At 34.3% G+C, this 26,756-nt stretch overlaps 2 protein-coding genes across 2 annotated transcripts; both read left to right on the forward strand.

Moving 5' to 3' along the window:
• Nucleotides 1-324: 324 nt before the first annotated feature.
• BP5553_09530 (uncharacterized protein) lies at nucleotides 325-2,638 on the forward strand (the record flags this gene model as incomplete). The annotated part of the gene is made up of 2 exons (XM_032018153.1): nucleotides 325-666; nucleotides 722-2,638. The coding sequence occupies 2 exons, from the start codon at nucleotides 325-327 to the stop codon at nucleotides 2,636-2,638; spliced, it is 2,259 nt and encodes a 752-aa protein (XP_031866060.1).
• A 1,501-nt stretch (nucleotides 2,639-4,139) lies between these two features.
• BP5553_09531 (Calponin-homology, CH-domain-containing protein) lies at nucleotides 4,140-6,795 on the forward strand (the record flags this gene model as incomplete). Its single annotated transcript, XM_032018154.1, has 4 exons — nucleotides 4,140-4,687; nucleotides 4,742-4,808; nucleotides 4,887-5,866; nucleotides 5,919-6,795. The coding sequence occupies 4 exons, from the start codon at nucleotides 4,140-4,142 to the stop codon at nucleotides 6,793-6,795; spliced, it is 2,472 nt and encodes an 823-aa protein (XP_031866061.1).
• Between the last annotated feature and the right edge of the window lie 19,961 nt (nucleotides 6,796-26,756).

Consider the following 26,756-nt stretch of genomic DNA (forward strand, 5'->3'; position numbering starts at 1 on the left):
TCCGCACTTAAGTTTTTTTTTGGAAAGGTGCCAGAGACTTCACTTCAGTCACCGTGTTAACAAACCCTAGACGTCGAACTTTGAGGAGTTCATATCGCCAGCTCCTACGTAGGCTTTTTAAGTGTCTTCTAGGCATTGCCGAATATACTACAATTGGCATCCGCCGTCCGAGGGATCTAGGATTTGGCTGAAGTGCTTTTTTGGGCCTTTGAGATTTACAACCCCAAAATCTAGTCCATGGCCTAAGTATAGGTCCCTAATCCAAGCAGTTTCGCGCACAAAGCTGAGCGCACGGAAATCAATTCCCCGGTCTCTCTATTCGCAATGTCTCTTCCGCCAGAACTGCGTGTCCTCTGCTTTCAGCTCAGCGCAATTCCTGTCCCTGAACTTCCACGCCGCCTCCCAACACTTCTGCGATACATATCGCAATGCCAGGCCCCGCTGTCATCCCCTACTTCAAATGCAAATGCAAATCTAGCTGATGCTTCAGCGAGTTCCGGGCTTATCCACAAGCTAAAGACGCAACTGTCTGCCTTGCTCAATGGCCGAAGTCCAGAAGGGAGGTTCGCGGCTATGGTCATGATCAAAGGCGTGGTAGAAGTGGGGGAATGGGAGATCCTGCGTGGTTCAGAGTCATGGGTTCGAGGGCTACTATCTATCCTCGTGGTGAGAAAATGCGGCCTCCTCCGTCCACAATGAATGCCTACTAACTATCACTCAGAAGCCCGATCCTGTTGTATCAAAGGAATTGTGTATAATGGCACTCACCAAAATATATTGCCTAACCCATCAATATCCAACGCTCATCCGAGAGATTACGACTCCAATGCTACCCAGCTTCATAACATCTTGTTTAAATCTAGTTTCTGCTTCACCAGACGGTGCCCCCGGGTTGCCATGCTCTCTGGTCGAAGCTGTATTCCAGTCCTTCACCACTCTATTACCTCGCCACACCACCCTCTACCGACCGTTCGCGTCTCGGATCCGGACTGTGACAAGGTCGTATCTTGCTCCGACTGTGTCGGATGGGATGTTTGTGCCATTGTCGACCAGGGAGAGTGCACGCCATCTTGTCGTGGCTCTGCACCAGACCGCCCCCAAGAACGGTGGCGGAGAAGAATGGGGAAAGGAAATCCGCAATATTGTAAAAGATATCCACATGACTGCCGATAATGTATTTAGAGCCGTTATCGAGGATTGGGAATCGACCGCAGGTTATACAACTGCACCTGTTGACCTCAACCTCGATCTATGTGGTGGCGGAAACACTCCTAGCGACCTACCAGCATGGAATGGTATACTCGCTGGTGTGGAGCGATTGACGGGCTTGATCGAGTTTCTGACGGAATACTTTCGGAGTGAAACCTCGCCATCTGTCTCTATACCTCTAGGAGCTATTGTGGATATGATTACAAGGATGCTATCAATCTCCATACCGTCCTCAAGCTCATCTTCGGGACAAGGGAGCGTTCGACTCCATCCTGGTATTGATCGCGATGAGAAGGACGCCTTATGGTGTGGCATGCCTCAAATATATATTGCCGGCTTGCAACTCGTCGATGCCATTGCTACGAGGTTAGACCAAGGCTTCGTTCCGCTAGCGGACGGCATTCTCTGCCAGCTACTATGGAGTTTTCCTTCTGGTAGGAGCAATCCTGAGTTCCGATCAGTCACCTATACTGTCATGGCTAGTGTTTTGATTCATGTTGGCCAAAGCCTTAACAAATCTCAAACTAGTAAACTTGCGCCCATCATACGGTGGTGCTGCAAAGATCTGGTTCCCATCGATCCAAACTCGACCAAACTTGGGGTCGCTGAAAGTGTCGAGAAAACCCCCAATGGCCATAGCATTACAGCATCCCAAAATTCCAATGCGCTCCTCCACCACAAAGGTATCAGTTTAGCAATGGGCGTTGAAAACTCGAGTATAAATGCAGAGGCAAAACTCCAGGTCGCTGCAGCGAAGCTCTTGCCTCTGTTGCTATCAACTCTACCACAACAGCATCTAGATATGCCGCTGCGTTCGCTAGTCGAACGTACCGCAATCCTAACTCACAACAAACATGCTATGTTGTCCAGTGTTTTGTACCCCTTTTTGGGGAAGAATGGGATGGCTATGGCTAGCATACTTCCGCATCTTACTAGAGATTTCGGCAGCGATGATATAGTCGAGATTATTCTCAGACCCCGAATGCCACCCCTACCTACTTCAAATGTACAGCGTCCTTTGGACGATACCCGCCATGGGGATTCCGAGGATGAGAGCATGGATTTTATTATGAAGCCTGAGCCAGCACAAGAAGATCATGTTCGGCATGATCGTCCCATGGATCAACAACCCGGCCTTGGCCATCCCGAAGACCATCCTATCCCAGGCAGTACTAGTACGCAAAACACTTTGTGCGCGACAAGCAATGTTTTTGTCACTAAAGATAGCTTTTGTACAGAAAGCCCGTTTGCGGGCCCTTCCTGGAAGACCACAGCAGACACAGCACACGGCGGCAATAATCATGAAACACATAGCCAAACGAAGATGATTGACGATGTTCACATGGCCTCGGAGGGCGAGTCATCTGATAATGAGAGCGTCCATCTCACCATGCAATTAGACACTGATTCTGATTCGGATACGGACTGATGGGCCGCACTGGGGCCACTTCCCCATAACCCTGGCCAGCAGTTAAATCGGAGCAAATATGACCCCTAGCTGCCACTACTGCCTCTTCAAGCGGATCTGCAGTGATAATAAATTCAATTTCATCTCCATTTACGGCGGCATTAGCATACATTCAAGTGCATATTGCCGTTGATATGAAATAATAGCCCTTCCCAAGCCTTAGCAAACCCCGTTTCCCACAACTACATTGTGCTATCAACAAACCAGGGGCCATCTCAACTTGACCGTCCCCCACTAATGTTCTACATCGCGTACGGAAGTGAAACATTCCGTGAGCCACCGCAGAAGCAAATGCTTCATTGAGGTCGGCGCGTCGTTCTACCAAAGCTTCGGCCGAATTGTATTTGAAATATGGCTGGAAGAGAAGTTTCGAAGAGGGTATGATATATTCCTATTTGTGGCATTCTGAGCCTAGCTTTTTAGAGCTTTAGAGCGCCCAGTAGAGCCAAAACCTAGGGATGTGAACACAAAGCCTACCTCGAACTTGAACACCAGTAGTTAGCTAAACTTTTACAAGACGATAAGAGGTGTGGTGTACCCTGAAGACGATTGTGAATTGCATCGTGCGATTCTAGAGCCCATATATGTCCTCCCATTCAACCGGGAGCAGACGTCGAAATGGGTCACCATTTTATAGATGTATTACTCAATGGCAAAATGCGGAGAATCATTATCTAGCGGTATAGACTATGGAAACGTTTTACTGTCTCTGTTGACTTGTACTGCTGTGGATTGGGGGAAATTCTGCATTCACTGTCGACGCTGAGAGGTGTATGGGTGGGCGGTTCTGGGAAGATAACACGACTTCAGACTCGATAACCTAAGTAGCACCAGTAGGTAGGCAGGCCGAGGTAGCACTTCTTACTGTACCTAGGTATGCGGAGCGGTCGCAGAAGGGGTGTGGGGGAAAGGACGCCTTGCCTAAGGTACCTGGTGGGTACCTAGGTCGGTATGTACCACATACTACGTACAGCACGAGTATCAAGGCTTCTGGATTTCATGCGACCTTTGCAACGCTCCTCAAAACGAAGACAATTTTGGATAAGGATTGGTGAATGAATATTAGCCTAGGACCACAGCCGACCCACCCACCTCTGCGGCCCCGGAGGGGAGAGGCAGGGCGGCTAAGGGAGCAGAGAGAGCAGAGGGAGCGCTCGTACTCGATCGAGTAACGCATGAACGATTAGTTACAGGGCAATATGAGCATGGATTTTGTCACACAGGGCCACTGAGCCTCGCTGTGCCGGAAGGGGGATTCGAAGATGCGACAATCAAGGCAGTGTTTCATTATGCACAGCAACGGGGCTTGCAAATGGGGGAAGGTCTCCCGTATTGTAATAATATAATATCTGGCTTGCAGACGCGACGAAGGGAAGGAAGGAAAAGAGAAGAAAAGAAAGGAAGAAAACGAGCATAACTCTATTTTCAACCGAATTTGCAGCAGTCAAAGGGAGTCGGGAAAATGGCTGCCATGTGCGATGAAACCATGTCAATCTCAACGACCATACCAATGTCAAAATATCAATACGGTGGTGGTCGGGATTTGATCGTCACCACCCCCCCACCGTCGCGGCTCGGTTGTCGTGACAGCGTCTCCTCCTGTGATTCCGCGCGAGTAAACAACTCATCACCGTCAACATTATGGTCGCCGTCGCCATCTCCGCCCTTTCCACCCTCACCACCCCAAAGTATCAACACGAACATCGTCAAGGTTAAGAGCAGCCGCCATCGCGCATCGTCACAGAGGGAAGCCAATCGATCTAAACAATTCACAACCCGCCTGCAGCGTAGTGCCAGCGCAAGCCTTAAGCCAGCCGCCTCAACTGGTACAAGCGGTGAGATCTTGCCAGGGCGCCGCAGAGGCCGTTTCCAGAATCGAAATACCGCCAGCCTCCCCGTGGGTCACGGATTGAAATCCATCGAACCGCCGCATGAGCAGGCCCTGTCGAAGATGGCCTTTGCGGAGCAGCAGAAATGGATTACCGTCCAGCAGAAGACCTTCACAAAATGGTAAGGCGACCGAGGGGTTCGGCCGTATGATTACCTAGCTAATCACGTCCTAAGGTTGAACACAAAGATTGAAGCTCGAGAGTTATCTGTTGTAGATCTTGTGAAGGATCTCAGTGATGGGGTATGAAACTATTTCCTCTCTCCGATGTGTACTATAGTAACCCCCAAACCCGATACTAACACCGCTCGATCCGGTCAGGTTATCCTTATTCATCTTCTCGAATGTCTTTCCAATGAATCCCTCGGTCGATATGCGGCGAAGCCCAAACTCCGAGTACAGCGGTTCGAAAATGCCAACTTATCTTTAGACTTTATTAAGTCGCGCGGGATACAAATGACGAATATCGGAGCCGAAGATGTCGTAGACGGCAATCGAAAGATTATTTTAGGTCTGATATGGACCTTGATTCTGCGGTTTACCATCTCGGATATTAATGAAGAAGGAATGACGGCAAAGGAAGGCCTGTTACTTTGGTGCCAAAGGAAAACGGCCTGCTACGATGAAGTTGATGTGCGAAATTTCACCGACAGCTGGAACGATGGCCTGGCCTTTTGCGCACTGCTGGATATTCATCGACCAGACCTGATTGACTATGATTCCTTAGATAAGGACGATCATCGGGGCAACATGCAATTGGCGTTTGAGATTGCTCACAAGGAAATTGGGATCCCCGACCTCTTGGATGTGGAGGATGTGTGCGATGTCGCAAAACCAGATGAGAGGAGTCTGATGACATACATCGCCTATTGGTTCCATGCTTTCTCACAAATGGAGAAGGTCGAGAATGCCGGAAGGCGGGTCGAGAAATTCGTGAACAATATGCAGGGTGCCTGGGAAATGCAGAGCAGCTATGAGAGAAGGATGAGGCAGTTGCTAAATAATATCAGGGATCAAGGCCTGCAATGGCAGCAAGCAGCATTTGAGGGATCATACGCCGATGCGAAACGGCAAGCAACAGAATTCAGCGCTTACAAAAGGGGCGAAAAAAGAGAATGGGTTGCGGAGAAGAGCGACCTAGTTGCGCTATTGGGCAACATCAAAACAAAAATGAGCACATATAGGTTGAGGGCATACGAGCCACCGCCAGAGTTGGGACTAAGCGTGGTGGAACAGGAATGGGCCGCTTTGATGAAGTCCGAAATGGCAAGAGGCCAGCTCATTAACGAAACGATAAGAGAGTAAGTTGAGCTGAATTTAAATGGCCAAAGGACTTGTGTTAATGTTTAACAGCATTAAGAATGCTCTGCGTAAATCCTTCGCAGACAAAGCGAATGATTTCGCTCTTGCACTAAACACCATGCAACTTGCTATATCGGGACTGGAGGGGGACGTTGAGGATCAGCTACAACATGTCAGGCGGCTGAACGAGAATTTGACGCCATTAAACCAGTACCTAGAAACTATTGCGGTGGTTGATCAAAAATGCGAGGAGGCAAATATTGAGGAGAACGACTTCACAACTTACACATACGACGAGCTTTGCTATGAACTTAGCTTGGTCAAGAATTCGGTCTCAAAGAAGCTGGCCTTCTTGGATAATCAAGTAGTGGCACGCAATATGACAAATTTAACGCCAATTCAGCTAGAGGAGTTCGAAAGTGTCTTCCGCCACTTCGATCGAGATGCCACTAATAGCCTTCAAGAACTCGAGTTCAGTGCTGCTCTAGCATCGCTTGGGCTTGTCTTTAGCGAGAACGAAATGCACGAATATTTCCTTGAGACCTCTAACGGCAGGGACTATGTCACTTTTGAGCAATTCATTAGATTCATGGTCGATGTTACTGAGGATCAGAACACTGCAGAACAGGTCTTCCAGAGTTTCCGAGAAGTTGCTGACGGAAAGCCATATATTACGGAAATGGATCTTCGACATAGTCTTGTGCCTGATGATGTTATCGAAAAGCTCACCATGATCGTACCTTTACATAAGGGACCAGATCTGCAGGAAGACCGAGGAATGCCACAATACAACTACGTCAGCTTCATGGACAAATTGATTAGTGACCCGAGTGACGAGTTGGGAGAGTCTTTTGCTTTAACAGATATTTCCAACGGTCGGAGTCCAGAGCGGTCCGACTCGCCTACTAAGACAAAGGAATGCTATTAAGCTAGGTTTAATTAGTTAAACTTAATATAAATAGTCCGTTTGACAATAAACAAGCTTTAGAGTCTTAGACTTTTATTTAGAGTCTTAGACTTTTAATATAATAATACTTTATAACAAGTAATTTAAACAGTGTGTTATATATTTTAAATTCTTATGTAAATTAAAGATTATAATAAGATAATTCTCTTCTTTACTTGTTTGTTTGTTTATTCCTTTCAACGCTATTGGAGCGATCTAGCCTAAATAGGTATAATTTGAGGTATCCGTGGCTTAGCTTGAGCTGGTAGAACGCACTAGCTGTTTCCCTTTTCGTATTAGGTGGAATTGAGGGCCTGGCCTCTCTAAGTAGGTTGGAATTGGGGTTATTTGTCGTATAGTTATTTACATAACTTAACTACTCTGCCCTGCGAATTCCCTGGATTTTCATTCCTAGGTAGGCGAAGCTAGTATTATTAGAGCTGGGCTCTTCAAGTATAGCTCGTTTAGCTAAGCGATCGGCAAGCTCGTTTCCTTCGATATCGGTGTGCCCTGGAACCCAGGCTAGCTCGATACTAGCCCGTTTTTGGATTGCTACTTCGGTAGCCTGAATAGCCCTGATTTGGCAAACTTGGCCGGGGGTGTTTTCAGGCAGTGTAGACTAGCTTAATTATCCGAATAGATCCGGTATTTATGCCGGGGTATAGCTATTGAACTAACGTACTCAATAGCTTGCGTAACCCCTTCAAGTTCTCCGTTGTAGACTAGTTGTTCGGCTCCGATATTAACTATGCTACTATATTGAGTAGGTATAGTTATACCGACTCCGACACTTATACTGTCGGATATATAGGAAACGTCGGAGTAAACATGTGTAATTCGGGTATTCGGGATCGATATTCGGGTATTGTAAACCAACGTTTCTTCATCTTTGGGCAATTGACTGATTTCGACTGAATAAAGTGTTTTTCGGGCCTAGGGGGCGAATTGGAAATGTTAGATTCGTTTGTAGCTATAGTTAACTATATAGCTAATTGAGCTAGTAATCCGGTCTAGCTATATAGTTAAAGTTAGTTCAGTATCGTCGGGTTCCGAATTAACTAAGTATTGCCTAGCTATTGATCTATTAGCTAAATCAGCGCTAGCTCGTTCAGTATTTTTGCTAGCTTCTAAATTAACTGGGTAGTTTTTAGAGAGCTTTGTAAGTCCGAGAGCGTATTGCCGGATTGAGCTATTAAGCCGGATTCCAGGGGGGGGCAAGCTTGCTTCCACTTCCATTAGTATAATAGAGGCTGTTTTGAATACCCCTAATATCTTACGTAAAGCTAGGTTTTGGAGCTCCTAGACTCGCTTTTTGAAGCCAGCTTGGCCACGCCACCAGATAATCGATCTGTAATCAGCAATACTCGTTACGCAGACTATATATAGCTAGCGTATAGCTGCTAGTGATAAACTGCGCTCAGTATTAGCTAGGCGGGCTAGGCATAGGAATGCTGATTTAGCTTGAGCTATTCGGATTTTGAAGTGCTCTTTGTAGGTGAGTTTACGATCAAACCAAATGCCGAGCCACCTAACTAGCTGTTTCGGCTCAATTCGGGTTTGATCCGGCAGGCGTAGCTTAGCTTTGCTAGGCCCAAAGTGGATTAGTTCGGTCTTTGCAAGATCAAATTAAATCGCACTTTTAGCTCCTTGATCAAATAGCCTAGCTACTTCTCTCTCTAGTTCTACTAGGGCTTGGCCCTCACTGTCCCCAGACTATATTGACTCTCAATCTTGTATTTACAATAGCTTGTTAGAGCTCTAGCTCTAACTGTCCTACTATAGTCTTCGACTTACAAAGGACGTTAAAAGGAATAATCAATCAATCAATCAATCTCTCTCTAGTATCTTGATATTACTTATATAGTTAGGTGTAGTAACTATTAGAGCTATATCGTCGATATAGGAAAGTAGGCAAGTTGTAGCTATACTAGTAAAGAGACCCCTTATATAAATAAGGAACAGGATAAGGGATATCGGAGAACTTTGGGGGATTCCAGTATTAAGGTTAGCAAATTGCTCTATTTGGCTGTCAAAAGCTAGGTGTAATAGACGATTACTTAGAAACGACTATACTCAACTAGCTAGACTAGTAGGTAGACGTAAGTCCTTGAGTATTGATAATAGCTAGTTTTTAGCTACATAGTCGAAAACTCCTTTGACGTCTAAAAGTAAAGCTGACGTTTTTTGCTTCCGTTTTAAGTTTATTTCGACTTCGTTATTGAAGAGCAAAGCTGCGTTAATAGCCGATTTTTTGAGCCTGCCCCCTATTTGGCTAGAGTAGAGTAGTTGGGTTATTTCAGCTAAATAGTTTAATCGTTGAGCTAGAATCCGTTCGCTGACTTTGCCTAAGTAATTGAGGAGTAGTATTATTTTATATACTTTAAATAGAATATAATTGGGCTTTCCTGGCTTTTTGAGAATCGTTCCTGTAGCTTATTTCCAGCAAGTAGAGTAGTATCCAACGTCAATTAGAGCTGAAAAGAACCTAAAGAAGACTTCCAGTATAGTATTATAAACGTATTAGATAATTACTTGTATAATTAGATCTAGTCCAAGTGTTTTTGCCCTTGAGCTTAGTCGTATAAGCAGTAGTAAGTTCCGGTATAGTTAAGTTAGGCCAAAGCTACTTATTCGAAAGAATATAACTTAACTAACTTGGTTTTAGAGCTTGAAGTAGGAGTAAGAAGAACGTAGAGCGAAAAGCGTTACATTTGCCGGCAAATGAGGATTCTAGGTGTTCCAGATCGGTACTAGCCTAGATAGGCGGTATTAATTCGATCTGTCAGTCTCTAGTATAAACTATAACTTTGAAAATAGTTTTCGGATCCTCCTTTTCAAGAAAGTCGTTCTAGTAGCTCTATTTTACTTGCTTTATAGTTAAAAAGTAAGTATTTTTAGCTATAAAGTAGTCGTGTTTAGCAGTATAGTTATAGTTATACTAGATGAATATTCGTTAATTCCGAATTATTTTCTAGTATAGTTGTTTCAGATTGTTATTCTACTAAAGTTTAGCTCTAGTCTCTACCTTCCTTTTTGAGATATTTAGATCTACTATATCTATAACTGCTTTAGTAAACTCTTCAGAAACTTCATCGAGTAGTTTAGTAATAGTTATATTACTCTCTTCTTCTTAGAAAATAGCTAAAGAGTTCGTATAATTAAATTATATAGTTATTAATTTAAGTGAATTAAGAACTATATAGTTAATTATACTGGATTTCAGCTTCTCTGAGAATATACTCCAATTAGCTAAGTCAGTATTATAAGTAATAGTTAAACTTAGATTATTGACTAATAGTCAAGTATTACTAGTAATAATGCAAGCTCCGACTCCCAAAAAAAAACTTTTTTCGACGAAAATCAACCTCCTGCTTTCGGCCTAAAAACCACTTATATCTTCGAAGAATACTCTATTCGTCTTATTTATCGCTTTATATATTCGTATATAGGCATTGAGTAGGATGGAATCGAGTTCGGATCCGTTGACTCCCCAGGAGCTCTTCCAGGAGCCTCCTCAGGAGCTCCCGCCCCCCCCACCGCCCCGGCATTACGTCGATTCGGACGAAATAGAGCAGGCACCTAGCCCTAGCCCTAATATACCCTCAATTCAAGTTATATCGACACCAAAGGACGTTACGCAAGCTCAATTCGACTTCTTTTCCAGTGACCCTTTGGCCTCCGCCACTGAGATTGAAAACTTTTTCGCCCCTAGCCCGATTCGGAAGCGGCCTAGAGCCTCACCACCCCCTGAAAGCAGTGCACGCAAAAGGGTACCTACCTCAGGCCGCACAGACCGCCCGGCCAACTTAGGCTCCGACTCCGACTTCGATTTCGAATTGGAATATACCCGAGCGTCCGGCACTACTACCACTCGTAACGCCGGTACAGCGATACTCGAGGCTAGAGACCTAATTGTCGAAGCCTACAGCCTTACAAAAGCCCGTACCGAACAGTCTAAACTCTTAGACCTACTCGAGGTCTTTAGAGAATTCACTGAACACGGCCACCTCCAAAAAGCATCTTCGATCATCTCTTCCCAGATCTCAAATCTGGAATCGGCGACTCGGCAGCTCGAAGCGAAGTCACGTGACCTCTCACGTGCCGCCCCACGTGCCACCGGCCCCACCGGCCCTGCCCACCCTACCCCTGAATCCAACCGGTTAAGTAATAACTTAACTATACGCCCAAACGCTCCCAATTCCTCTAATTCGACGTTAAGTAACAACTTAACTATACCGTCCTTTGCAAGTGTTGCAAATCAAGGCTCCGGAGCCCCAAAAACACCCCAAGAATGGACTTTGGTTGGCAGAAAGCCCAAACCTACCTCACCGCCCAAATCGGAACGATCTAGCCTAAATAGGCTTATCGTTACACAAACTCCTGGAACTGCTACTTCGTTCTCCCCCCTAGTAGCCCGAAATGCTCTAAATAAAGCTTTTACAGATAAAGGGATCAAAGGCCCTGTAGTTATTTCAGTAACTAGATCTCTGAAAAGGAATCTAGTTATTACAACTACACCTAACTATACGGCCGATTTCTTAATCGAAAAAAGAGCTATTTGGGAGCATATAGTGCCTAATCAGGCACTATATAAAGATGAGCCTTGGTTCAAAGTAGCTATCCACGGGATCCCTACTGCCGATTTCAATACCCCTGAGGGCATGGCCCTAATTATTGACGAAATCAAAACGTTCAATACTAGCCTGAACCCAATTGGAACGCCTTATTGGCTTACACCCAAAGAACGCCGGCAAAATCAGCTAGCTGGCTCAATAGCTCTCTCTTTTGCCACAGAACAGGAAGCTAATAGAGCTATTCGGAATAGGCTCTATATAGCTGGGATAAGTGTACGAGTTGAAAAGCTCTATACTACTGCTCCTACTACGCAGTGTACTAAGTGCTTTAGCTTTGGGCACTTGGAAAGCTACTGTAGGCAGGCTCCTACGTGTGCTTTCTGTGCTGAAAGCTACTCAACTAAGCAACACTATTGCCTTAGCTGTAAAACTACAGGCAAAAAGTGCTTACACCTAGCTCCTAAGTGTGCTAATTGCAAAGAAGCTCACGTGGCCACGGATAAGGCCTGTGAGGTGCTCCTAGCACTCAAATCCAAAGGCTCTAATACTCGAACAATATGATTAGTTCCAGTATTAAAGTCTTACAAGTGAATTTGAACCGTAGCGCCGAAGCTACAGAGAGTGCTCTACAGCTTGCTGTAGAGACTAAAGTGGATATATTACTTATTCAGGAGCCTTGGCTAGTCCCAGGTAATACCCGCTCAGTACTCCACCCCGGCTATACTCAAATTCTGCCGAAAACTCACTTACAGCCACGAACGCTAGCTTATATAGCTAGGGGGTTTAGGCCCTCTAGCTGTATAGCTAATACTTCACCAAACGACCCGGATCTACTTGTTTTAGATATTTCGGAGGCAAACGCGACTATTCAACTCCTTAATATCTACAATGAGCAGGATTTGGGCGATTCGGGCTTACGTACAGTCAATCGGGTACTTTACCCTAGGGCCCTAGGCCCTAATACTATACTAGCCGGAGACTTTAATATCCACTACCCCTGGTGGGATCCGTTAGCACCTACCACTTCTCCTGGAGCTGAAGAGCTAGTCAATTGGATCGAATCTAATAGCCTAGAGCTATTGAACACCCCTGGCACAGGTACCTTTTTCAGACCCCATATGACTAGAGAAAGTGTCCTAGACCTTACTCTAGTCAGCCCAAGCCTAGCCAGCAACATCCAGGACTGGATTGTACTCCCGGATCTCGGATCAGATCACTACGGTATTAGCTTCACTATTGCCGGCAATACCCGACCGCTAGTCGATAATCCAAGCTTGGCTACCGCCTATAACACCGACCTAGCCGATTGGGGCATGTTCTCAGAGAAGCTGAAATCCGGTATAGCTAACTGTATAGCTCTCAATTCACCTGAATTGACAACTATACAACTTAACTATACGAACTCCTTAGCTATTCTCCAAGAAGAAGAGAGTAGTATAGCTATTGCTAAGCTACTTGATGAGGTTTCTGAAGAGCTTACAAAGGCGGTTACGGATGCGGCGGACCTAAGTATCCCAAAAAGGAAGGTAGGGGCTAGGGCTAAGCCCTGGTGGAACGACAATCTGAAAGAACTACGCCAGAAAATGATTCGGAATCAACGAACGTTCATCCGGTATACCTATAACTATACTGCCAAACGCGACTACCTTATAGCTAAAAACACCTACTTTTTAGCTATAAAACAGGCAAAACGGAGCCACTGGAATGACTTTCTTGAAAAGGAGGATCCGAAGACTATTTTCAAGGCCATGGCCTATACTAGGGACCGACAGATCGAATTGATACCGCCTATCTAGGCTAGTACTGATCCGGAACACCTAGAGTCCTCATTTGCCGGCAAATGCAACGCTTTTCGCTCTACGCTCTTCCCACCGCCCCCTGAAGCTCCAAAGCCAACTTGGAATAGCTATACCCCTTCGAATAAGTGGCTTTGGCCTAACTTAACTATACCGGAGCTGGCTACCGCTTGTACGACTAAGCTTAAGGGCAAAACACCTGGACCGGATCTAATTACGCAAGTAATTATTCAACACGCCTATTACGCTATTCCGGAAATCTTCTTTAGGCTCTTTTCGGCTTTAATTGACGTTGGATACCACCCTACTTGCTGGAAACAAGCTACTGGAGCGATTCTCAAAAAGCCAGGAAAGTCTAATTACGCTTTACCTAAAGCGTATAGGGTAATATCACTCCTCAATTGCCTAGGCAAAGTCAGCGAACGGATTCTAGCTCAACGATTAGGCTATTTAGCTGAAATAACTCAACTACTCCACCCTAGTCAAATAGGGGGTAAGCTCAAAAAGTCAGCTATTGACGCAGCTTTACTCTTCAATAACGAGATCGAAATAGGCCTAAAGCGGCAGCAAATAACGTCGGCTTTGCTATTAGACGTCAAAGGAGCCTTCGATCACGTAGCTAAGAATCAGCTATTATCGATACTCAAAGACCTACGCCTACCTACTAGCTTAGTTAGTTGGGTACAGTCGTTCCTTAGTAATCGACAGTTACGCTTAGCTTTTGACGGCCAAATCGAGCAATTTGTCGCTCTTAATACCGGTATCCCCCAAAGCTCTCCGATATCACCTATCCTGTTCCTTATTTATATAAGGGGCCTTTTTACCGGTATAGTTACAGCCCGCCCACTCTCCTATATCGACGATATAGCTCTTATAGTTACTACACCTAACTATACGAGTAATATTAAGATATTAGAGAGAGAGGCAGCTAGGCTATTCGATCAAGGGGCTAAAAGTGCGATTCAATTCGATCTAGCTAAGACCGAACTAATCCACTTTGGGCTCAGCAAAGCCAAGCTACGCTTGCCGGATCAAACTCGAATAAAGCCTAAACAGCTAGTTAGGTGGCTCGGTATTTGGTTCGATCGAAAACTCACTTACAAAGACTACCTCAAAATTCGAATAGCCCAAGCTAAATCGGCTTTCTTACGCCTAGCCCGACTAGCTAATACTGAACGTGGCTTATCCCCAGCAGCTATACGCCAGCTATATATAGCCTGCGTTACAAGTATAGCCGATTACGGATCGATTATTTGGTGGCGAGGCCAAGCTAGCTTCAAAAAGCGACTCCAGGAACTCCAAAACTTAGCTTTACGCAAGATATTAGGAGTATTCAAAACAGCCCCTATTATACCGATAGAAGTGGAGGCCAGCTTACCCCCCCCTGAAATCCGGCTTAATAGCTCAATCCAGCAATACGCTCTCCGGCTTACTAGGCTCTCTAAAAACCACCCAGTTAATTTAGAAGCTAGTAAAAATACCGAAAGAGCTAGTGCCGATTTAGCTAACACTTCGATAGCTAAGCAATACTTAGCTAGACCGGTTTCGGACTTGGATTCAGATTCGGAACTTGACTATACCGAACCGACTTTAGTTATACAGCTTGACCGGATTATAGACTCAATTAGCTGTATAGCTAGCTATAGCTACGAACGGATCCAGCACTTTCAATTCCCCCCCTGGGCCCGAAAAACACCTTATTCGGTCGAAATTAGTCAATTGCCTAAAGAGGAAGAAGCTATAACTCACAATACCCGAATATCGATCCCGAATACTCGAATTACCCACGTTTACTCCGACGCTTCCTATATACCCGACAGTATAAGTGTCGGAGTAGGTATAGCTATACCTACTACCTAGTATAGAAGTATAGTTAATATCGGGGCCGAACAGCTTGTTTATAACGGAGAACTCGAAGGGGTTACGCAAGCTATTGAGTACGTTAGCTTAATAGCTATACCCCGGCAAAAATACCGGATCTATTCAGATAATCAAGCCGGCCTACACCGCCTGAAAACGCCTAGCGATAACCCTGGCCAAGATTGCCAAATTAGAGCTATTCAGGCTACCGAAGAAGTAATTCGAAAAGGGGCTAGTATCGAACTAGCTTGGGTCCCAGGGCATACCGATATCGAAGGAAACGAGCTTGCCGATAACTTAGCTAAGCGAGCTATACTTGAGGAGCCTAGCTCTAATAGTACTAGCTTCGCCTACCTAGAAATGAAAATCAAAGGGATTTGCAGGGCAGAGTAGTTAAGTTATGTAAATAACTATACAACAAACAAGCCCAATTCCAACCCACTTAGCTATACCTGCAAGTTTATCTGGAAAATAGGGGCTAGGCCTTCAATTCCACCTAATACGAAAAAGGAAACAGCTAGTGCGTTCTATCAGCTCAAGCTAGGCCACAGATACCTCAAATCGTACTTATTTAGGCTAGATCGCTCCAATAGCGACTTATGCCGGTGCAGTAAGAGAGAGACCCCTGAACACCTACTCCTTAGCTGTTCAGAGTACAAAGGAGCTAGATCGGCACTCAAATCGGAACTTAGGGGGGTTAGACTCACCTTACCCCTTTTATTACACACCAAGGTCGGAATAGCGGCGACGATTAACTTCCTAAAAGAGACTAAGATCGTAACGAGGCAGTGGCACTTAGAGAGAGCGGAGGAAGAGTAACTTAACTATACAGTGCTATAGTCAGGTGTTTCGGTCATTTTACTGTTTTTCATTTGTATAGCGTTGATTTTACTAAGGCTAGGCCCTCACTGTCCCCAGACTATATTGACTCTTATATTTGTATTTACAATAGCTTGTTAGAGCTCTAGAGCTCTAACTGTCCTACTATAGTCTTTGACTTACAAAGGACGTTAAAAGGAATAATCAATCAATCAATCAATCAATCAATCAGACGCTAAATAACAACTTAACATACTATCCTTTGCAAGTGTTGCAGACTAAAGCTCCGGAGCCCCAAAAACACCCCAAGAATGGACTTTGGTTAGCAGAAAGCCTAAACTTACTTTACCGCCCAAATCAGAACGATCTAGCCTAAATAAGCTTATCGTTACACAAGCCCCTGGATCACCTACTTCGCTCTCTCCCCTAGCTGCCCGAAATGCCCTAAATAAAGCTTTTACCGACAAAGGGATCAAAGGCCCTGTAGTTATTTCAGTAACTAGATTTCTGAAAAGGAATCTAGTTATTACAACTACATCCTAACTATATAGCCGATTTCTTGATCGAAAAAAGAACTATTTGGGAGTATATAGTACTTAATCAGGCATTATATAAAGATGAGCCTTAGTTCAAAGTAGCTATCCACGGGATCCTTACTACTGATTTCAATACCTCTGAAAGTATAGCTTTAATTATTGATAAAATTAAAACGTTCAATACTAGCTTGAACTTAATTAGAACACTTTATTGGCTTACACCTAAAGAACGCCGGCAAAATCAGCTAGCTGGTGTAACAGTTCGGCAATTACAACTTCTCGGGTCTATAACTACTGTAGCGTAAAGTTTCTGTTACATAGCAAAGTAATACAGTGATCACTTATAATGATCGCGACGATGAAGTAGTCTGAGTAAATCAAAGTAGTAATCAAGTTTATTAGTCAAGAGTTAACTATCTTAATTATAAATCAAGTTGAGTATAAAACTCTTATTTAGTAAGGAAATTACACTGTTTATATAGAACTTTCCTGTTCCTAGATCTAGGTAGATTATTGATTGAAAATGAACTATTATACGAACAAGTCAATAATCCTAATAATCTATTATACGAATAGATTATTGATCCCGATAATCTATTACTATTATATAACTTCGTTATATACTTTTATAGTTCTCTGTAGTAATACTATACATTGCCCGAGTTTCAAGTTATAAAGTTAGCGTTCGTAATATTATTCTTTATATAACTTAGCGTAGTCTTTTAACTTAAAAGTTATATCGAAAATATCGAACGTCAAGTATAACTTTCTTCTTTCTTCATTATACTACTCTAACGTACTCTGAAATATAAAGAGAAAATCGTTCTTTATAACAAAATAAATTCCGATAATATCGAAATACTACTTTATATAAGTTATAAGAAATATAAACAATCTTATATCGTCTTAAACGAGATATTGAAAAAGTATAACGAATATATTCGCTGTAGTATAAAATATAACGTGAAAGAGATTTCGTTTTCTAATCTAGAATCTCTTTAATATAAAGAAACTCGTTTTTAGTTTAAATAAAACGTAACTTTTATTATAATTATAAAGAACTTTATTCGAATATAATAACTCGAGAAACAATAAACTCTTGTTAAGAAATAAAATATTGAACTAGTTTAATATAGTTTTTGCAATTTTGACAAATTAGATAAAATAGAAGAAAAAGAAAAAGAAGAAAAAGAAAAAGAAATTTATTATAAAATAGAATCGAAATAACTAACTACTATAAATAGTAATTTAAATAGTAACTTTTTTTTCGACTTTAGTTTTTTACTAAATTCTAACAATTTACTATAAATAACTTTTAGTTTTAATAATAGAATTTTTCAAATATCTAATAATAGTTGAAATAAATCTAGAGTTTTTATATATTTTCCGAATATAAATAATTTAATTATTTAATTAAATATTTATTTGTACTTTTAACTCGTTTATAATCTAATATCTATTCAACTTCGTATTCGACGTTTAAATTAACTAGTTCTATTTCAGTAACTAATATTAGTAATATATTTAGTAATATTAGTTCGAAGAAAGAAATATAGAAAACTAGAAAGATATTTATTATCTTTAATAGAATAAATTTGTAATTCAAACATCTTTTGAACTTCTTAATTTTAAATAATCTTAATTTCTTATAATCTAGTTTATTATTTAATTATTTAGTTTTAATATTTTTTCTAAATAAATAAATTCTATCTCTTTCTTATAATATTAGCTCTTGACTATATTTCGAATTATAGTATAAAACGTTCTTTTCTATAATAAATTAAAGTTTATTATTTAGTTCTTTATATAAATTTTTGATTTTGTTTATCTAGATTTATATTAACTAATTATCGATATCCGATATCTAAATTTTGTAATAAATACTAATATTATAATTATAATTAACAAAGAATAATAATACTTTTGTTATATTTATAATTATACTATTATATATAAATATANTATTATATATAAATATAGTAAATAGAAGTAATAATATTTAATTATTTTATTTATAGTTAATATAATAATATAAATATATTTTAATTATTTGATTTATTCTTTTTATTCTACTATTTGTCTATATATAGAAAGTAGTCGATAGTTTTTTTTTAACTTTTAAATAAATAGTTAAAATAGTCTAAAACTTAGATATAAAGAATTTATCTCAGTCTGAAATAATCTTTTCTAATATCTTATATTTTACTACGACTTCTTTCAAGAAAGTAAATGTAAGTTCTTCAGTTATACTAGATTCCAAATATAGAATAACGATTATATATTTCGTAAATTATTCGATAATAACTAAAATTAAGTTATACTTTACTTCTATTATTAAGTTTTTAGAAAGTAAGAATTTAATAACAAAATTTTATTAGATTGATTTCTATAGTTGTTCTAGAATAGAAGTAGTTCTTATTTTTCTGTAAAATATATATCTAGTATTTTTATTACAAATATAAATATTATATCCTTTTATTATTTCTTTAACTAAAGTATTAATTTTATTAATATAATAATATTATCTAATTCGCTAAAAAGTTCTACTGATTCTTTGATATCTATAAACTAGTATTATATAATATTTGAAGATAAATTCCTTTATAAATATATCTAGAACTTGTAGTTTCTTATTAGTATAATCTATATATTCCAAATCTTTTCTTTAAGTTTAAATAATCTCATTATCTTATAGTTCTTTAGTTTTCGTGAAAGTAGCGATCTCTTTTATATTAGAAATAAAATCTCTGTCTTTATTTTCCTAAAAGATAGTTACTTTTTTGTAGACTTTGTCTTTTTCGTATCTAAGTTATTTACTCAAAATATTAATTCTAAAATTATTAATTCTTTTAATATATTTAATTATAAAGTTATATTATAATAGTTCTTCTATTTATTATATTATTCGTCGACTATCTAAAACTTTTATAGTTATAAAAATACAAAAATTCGCGTAGTCAGTATATATAGTAATTAAGAACTTTGTACTTTAGAAATATATCTTCTAATATCTCAAAACTTTGATTATAATTATAAGTTCTTTCTTATAAATATCATAGTTCTATTCAGTTAACGAGTATTTCTCGGAATAGTAGACTATAGAATATAGTTTTCTGTTCTCGTTTAGCTGAAAATATATAACGTCTATAATAGTATCTGAAGTATTAGTTTCGACTATATTTAGCTAATCTTCGTAAAAGTTTACTATAACAAATTCTTATATATATTTGTTTTTTAATTCTTATAAAGTTATTCTTTCTTCTTTTTTTATAATAAATAGTATATCTTTCTTCGTGAAATATATAAATAACATAGAAATATTCGAATAGTTTCTAATAAATTATTTTAAGAAGTTCTCGAATTTTAAGAATAATTAGATATTTTTGATATTCTGAAATTCAAACTAATTTTTAATTTATTAGATTTTCTTTAAATTAATATTTATTTCTCTTAATCGGATTATATAACTTAGAAACGTAGTTTCTATAATTCCGAATTTATACTTTTCTAGTTTTAGTTTAAAGTCGACTTTTATAAGAACTTCTAATATTAATCGAATATATTTCTTATATTTTTAGATATTCTTAGAATAAATTAAGATATTATTTAAATAACAAATAATAAATTTGTTTAAATATTCTCGTAGAATATTATTGTTCTAGTATTAATATATTACTAATATATTAGTCAACTTAAATAGTATAACTATATATTTATATAATCCTGAAAGTATAAAGAAAACTATTTTCTATTCATGTCTTTCTTTAATTCTAATTAAATTAAAAGTATTTCACTAATTAATTTTTATAAATACTTTTATTTTAGTTAATTTATTTTACAAATACTAAATATTAAATAATAAATATTAGTTCTATATTATAATATCGTTTAGTTTACGAAAATTACTACAAAGTCTTTTATTAAAATCTCTTTTCTTTTCTATTATTAATATATTTAATATTACTAATAATTTAAATAGTCGAATTTTTTTTTTTTTTTAATATTTTTCGTATATATTCTTTTAATATTTTAATAATATTATAGTAATATTGTTGTAATTTCTTAGAAAGTAGTTATTATTTTTCTTTCAAATTAATTTCGTAGTTCTATAGTTGATATTCAAGTAAAATATATATATTTTCCGAGTTTTCGAACAATCTCTCGAATTCTCTATACTATATAGAGATTTTCTTATTATTTTAACTAATATTTTATAGAAAACTCTCAGTAAAATATTTTAGTATATTAGAAAAAGTAATACTAACTTCCTTCTAACTTTCTAGTTATTGTGAACTTTTATAATAATATCGACTAAATATAATAGTTTCGCTAACTTAGTCGATATTAGAGTTATATTCGCAGATCTAAAATATTCCTAAAATAGTTTAATATAATAGTTCAGTAATTATAACTTCTCGGGTCTATAACTACTATAGTATAAAGTTTCTGTTATATAGTAAAGTAATATAATAATTACTTATAATAATTATAACAATGAAGTAATTTGAGTAAATCAAAGTAATAATCAAGTTTATTAATCAAAAGTTAATTATTATAATCGAGAATTAAATTGAATATAAAACTTTTATTTAATAAAAGAATTATATTATTTATATAGAACTTTCTTATTTATAAATCCAGGAAGATTATTAATTAAAAATAAACTATTATATAAATAGATTAATAATTTTAATAATTTATTATACAAATAAATTATTAATCTTAATAATCTATTATTATTATATAACTTTATTATATATTTTCACAGTTTTCTATAATAGTAAATTATACTACCTGAGTTTCAAACTATAAAGTTAATATTCGTAATACTATTTTTTATATAATTTAGTATAGTTTTTTAATTTAAAAGTTATATCGAAAATATCGAATAATAAATATAACTTTCTTCTTTCTTTATTATATTACTTTAATATATTCTGAAATATAAAAAAAAGATTGTTTTTTGTAATAAAATAAACTCTGATAATATCGAAATATTATTCTATATAAGTTATAAGAAGTACAAGTGATTTTATATTATTTTAAACAAAATATCGAAAAAATATAATAAATATATTCGTTATAATATAAAATATAATATAAAAAGAATTTCGTTTTCTAATCTAGAATTCTTTTAATATAAAAAAACTTATTTTCAGTTTGAATAAAATATAGTTTTTATTATAACTATAGAGAATTTCGTTCAAATATAATAACTCGAGAAATAATAAACTCTCGTCAAAAGATAGAATACTGAACTAGTTTAATATAATTTTCGCAATTTCGACAAATTAGATGAAATAAAAAAGAAAGAAAAAGAAGAAAAAGAAAAAAAAACTTATTATAAAATAAAGTCGAAGTAGTTAACTACTACGAACAATAGTTTAAACAACGACTTTTCTTTCGATTTTAATCTTCTACTAAGTTTTAATAATTTAATATAAATAATTTTTAGTTTTAATAATAGAATTCTTCAAATATCTAATAATAGTTGAAATAAATTCTAAGTTCTTATATATTTTCCGAATATAAATAATCTAACTATTTGATCAAATATTTGACTATATTCTTAACTCGTCTATAATCTAATATTTATTCGACTTCGTATTCAGCGTTTAAGTTGACTAGTTCTATTTTAGTTACTAATATAAATAATATATTTAGTAGTATTAGTTCGAAGAAAGAAATATAGAAAACTAGAAAGATATTTATTATTTTTAGTAAAGTAAACTTATAATTTAGACATCTTTTGAACTTCTTAATTTTGAATAATCCTAATTTCTTATAATTTAGTTTATTATTTAATTGTTTAGTTTTAATATTTTTTCTAAATAAATAAACTCTATTTCTCTTTTATAGTATTAACTCTTGACTATATTTCGAATTATAATATAAAGTACTTTTTTCTATAATAAACTAAAGTTTATTATTTAGTTCTTTATATAAATTCTTGATTTTGTCTATCTAGATTTATATTAACTAGTTATCAACATCTAATATCTAAATTTTATAATAAATATTGATATTATAACTATAATTAGTAAAAAATAATAATACTTTCGTTATATTTGTAATTATATTATTATATATAAATATAGTAAATAAAAATAATAATATTTAATTATTTTATTTATAATTAATATAATAATATAAATATATTTCGATTATCTAATTTATCTTTTCTATTCTATTATTCGTTTATATATAGAAAGTAGTCGATAGTTTTCTTTTAACTTCTAAATAAATAGTTAAAATAATCTAAAATTTAGATATAAAAAACTTATTTCGATCAAAGATAATCTTTTCTAATATTTTATATTTTACTACAATTTCTCGCAAGAAAGTAAATATAAGTTCTTCAGCTATACTAAATTCTAAATATAGAATAATAATTATATATTTTGTAAATTACTCGATAATAACTAAAATTGAGTTATATATTACTTTTATTATTAAATTTTTAAAAAGTAAAAGTTTAATAATAAAGTTTTATTAAATTAATTTCTATAATAATTCTAGAATAAAAATAGTATTTATTTTCTTATAAAGTATATATTTAGTATTCTTATTACAAATATAAATATTATATTCTCTTATTACTTCTTTAACTAAAATGTTAATTTTATCGATATAATAATATTATTTAGTTCGTTAAAGAGTTCTATTAATTCTTTAATATCTATAAACTAATACTATATAGTATTTGAAAATAAATTCTTTCGTAAACGTATTTAAAACTTACAGCTTCTTATTAATATAATTTATATATTCTAAATCTTTCTTTTAAATTTAAATAATTTCGTTATTCTATAATTTTTTAGTTTTTGTAAAAATAGTAATTTCTTTTATATTAAGAATAAAATCTCTGTTTTTATTTTCCTGAAAGATAACTACTTTCTTATAAACTTTGTCTTTTTCGTATTTTAGTTATTTATTTAATATATTAGTTCTAAGATTATTAATTCTTTTAATATATTTAATTATTAAATTAAACTAAGAAAGTTCTTTTATTTATTATATTATTTGTCGATTATTTAAAACTTTTATAATTATAAAAATATAAAGATTTATATAGTTAATATATATAATAATTAAAAACTTTATATTTTAAAAATATATTTTCTAATATTTCAAAACTTTAACTATAACTATAAATTCTTTCTTATAAATATTATAGTTCTATTTAGTTAACAAATATTTCTCGGAATAGTAAACTACAGAATATAGTTTTCTATTTTCATCTAACTAAAAGTATATAATATTTATAGTAATATCCGAAATATTAGTTTCGACTATATTTAGTTAATTTTCATAAAAACTCGCTATAATAAATTCTTATATATATTTATTTTTTAATTCTTATATAACTGTTCTTTCTTCTTTTCTTATAATAAATAATATATCTTTCTTTATAAAATATATAAATAATATAGAAATATTTAAATAGTTTCTAATAAATTGTCTTGAGAAGTTCCCGAATTCTAAAAACGATTAAATATCTTTGACGTTCTATAATTCAAACTAATTTCTAATCTACTAGATTTTCTCTAAATCAATATTCATTTCTTTTAGCTAAATTATATAATTTAGAAATATAGTTTTTATAACTCCGAATTTACATTTTTCTAGTTTTAGTTTAAAGTCGATTTTTGTAAGAATTTCTAGTACTAATTAGATATACTTTTTATATTTGTAGATATTCTCGGAATAAATTAAAATATTATCTAGATAATAAATAACAAATTTATTTAAATATTTTTATAAAATATTATTATTTTAATATTAATATATTATTAGTATATTAGTCAATTTAAATAGTATAATTATATATTTATATAGTTTTAAAAGTACAAAGAAAGTAATCTTCTATTTATATCTTTTTTCGATTTTAATTAAGTTAAAAGTATTTCACTAATCAATTTTTGTAAATATCTTTACTTTAGTTAGTTTATTCTATAAATACTAAATATTAAATAACAGATATTAGTTTTATATTATAATATTATTTAGTTTATAAAAATTATTATAAAGTCTTTTATTAAAATCTTTTTTCTTTCTTACTATTAATATATTTGATATTATTAGTAATTTAAATAATCGAATCTATTCTTTCTTTAATACTTTTCGTATATATTCCTCTAATATCTTAGTAATATTATAACAATATTATTGTAATCTCTTAGAGAATAGTTACTATCTTTTTTTCAAATTTATTTTATAGTTTTATAGTTAATATTCAAGTAAAATATATATATTTTCTAAGTTTTCGAATAATTTCTCGAATTTTTTATATTATACAGAAATCTTCTTATTATTCTAGTTAATATTTTATAGAAAACTTTCAGTAAAATATTTTAGTATATTAGAAAAAGTAATATTAACTTCTTTCTAACTTTTTAGTTATTATAAACTTTTATAATAATATCGACTAAATATAATAGTTTTACTAATCTAATCGATTTTAAAGTTATATTTATAGATCTAAAGTATTCTTAAAATAACTTAGTAGTTTCCGATTAATATAATATTAAACTATATATTTATTATATATCTGTCTTTTATTATTAGTTTTAAAGAAACAATTCTCTAGCTAATTACTCTATTATTATAATTTATTTATATACTATCTACTACTATTAACTAATAGAACTTTATTCTAGTAATTAGAATATTAAATCTAATAATAGTTATAAAAGAAATATAGTTGTTAGTAGTTCTAGAATCGATCAAAATTCTGAACTTCTTCTTTTTAAATATAGTATTTATATTAATATATTCTCGTTTATTTATAATATTCAATTTATATAAATTTCTCAATATTTTTATTATTTCAATATTTCTAAATAAATCGACTTAAATCTATTAATATTTCTTTTAAACTATTAACTAATATAATATATTAAATCTGAATATATTAGTAATAAGTTAGTGAAATATTTGTTCTATATATTTATATTATCTAATAAATAAAAATATAGTTTTCTTCTAAATCTTTTTGTTAATTCTAGTTATAATAATTTCTTAAATATTTTCTAATTCGAGAATATTCTCTAGAAATTAAAATAATTCTCTAAAATTAATATTCTCGATAATAATATCTAATATTCTTTTTTTTTTAAAAGTAATTTTCTCGAAGTTAATATAAATAATAATATACTTTCTAAATTAAATAAATTTAACTTTATTTATTAATCTTAGAAGAAAGAAAATATTATTTATATTACTTTTCTAAAAGTTCTTATTTTCTAATATTCTAATAAAAACTTATTCTTTTTATACTTAAAATAATATACTTAAAGAAGATTCGTTTTCGGATTCAGTTCTTTCTTCGTTTCTTTCAAATTCAATAGTTATTATTATTTCTTGTAAAAAAAAGAAGTTATTAGTTTATTAAACTTCTATAACTTTAAACTAACTATAAATATATATACTTTCGAAGTTCTTTTTAGTAAAAGAAGTTCGATAAATAATATTTATTTGTCAAATTATATTAATTTATCGAAGTTTCTTCTTCTAAAATTTCTTATTTCTTAACTACTTTCTTTTCTAATAAAAAGTAGTTTAATATCTTAGAAATTTATATTTATAATATAATTTCTTTTTTCTTCGTTATTATTTTTCTTTTTAAGAAAAGTTAGTATAACAACTAATAATATCTAATTCTATAAATTATAACTAATAGTTACTTTTTCTAAATTAATTTACTTTCTTATTATAACTAGAAAAGTAACTATTACACTTTTCTATTTATCGTTTATAAAAGTAATTATCGACTTTAATAACGAGATCGACAAAGTTTATTAAATTATCTAGTTAATTAGTTTTTGAAATTTCGTCTTTTATTTAGTCTTTGAAATTCTAATAATATTAATCTATTAATATATTATTATTCTATTTTATATATTTTATATATTACTAGAATTCTACTATATAAATAACTATAGAATTATATTATCTAAAACTACAAAGAATTCGTATTATATTATATTTCTTGTTTAAGTTTCTGAAAATTCTATTAAAACGTTTTTTAAATTTTATTTAATTTCTAAAAATCTCTTTTATATTATATAACAAAAGTTTTAATTTTAGAATATTCTTTTTTAAATAAATCGGGAAAAAGAACTTTGAAGTTTTTGTCGATTAGTTTTACAGTTATTTAAACTAAAATTGAAGTCGTAAGAAAGTTTATTACTAAGAAATTAGTAAATAAAAATATTAGAGTTTATAGAATTATAGTAATTTACTTACTTTAGTAAAGAAATACTCAAAATATAATAATTCAGTAATTATAATTTCTCGAGTTTATAATTACTATAATATAAAGTTTCTATTATATAGTAAAATAAGTTAGTTAATTA

This window comes from Venustampulla echinocandica, assembly GCF_003357145.1.
Source record: "Venustampulla echinocandica strain BP 5553 chromosome Unknown scaffold_10, whole genome shotgun sequence".
In the NCBI taxonomy this organism is placed as follows: Eukaryota; Fungi; Ascomycota; class Leotiomycetes; order Helotiales; family Pleuroascaceae; genus Venustampulla; species Venustampulla echinocandica.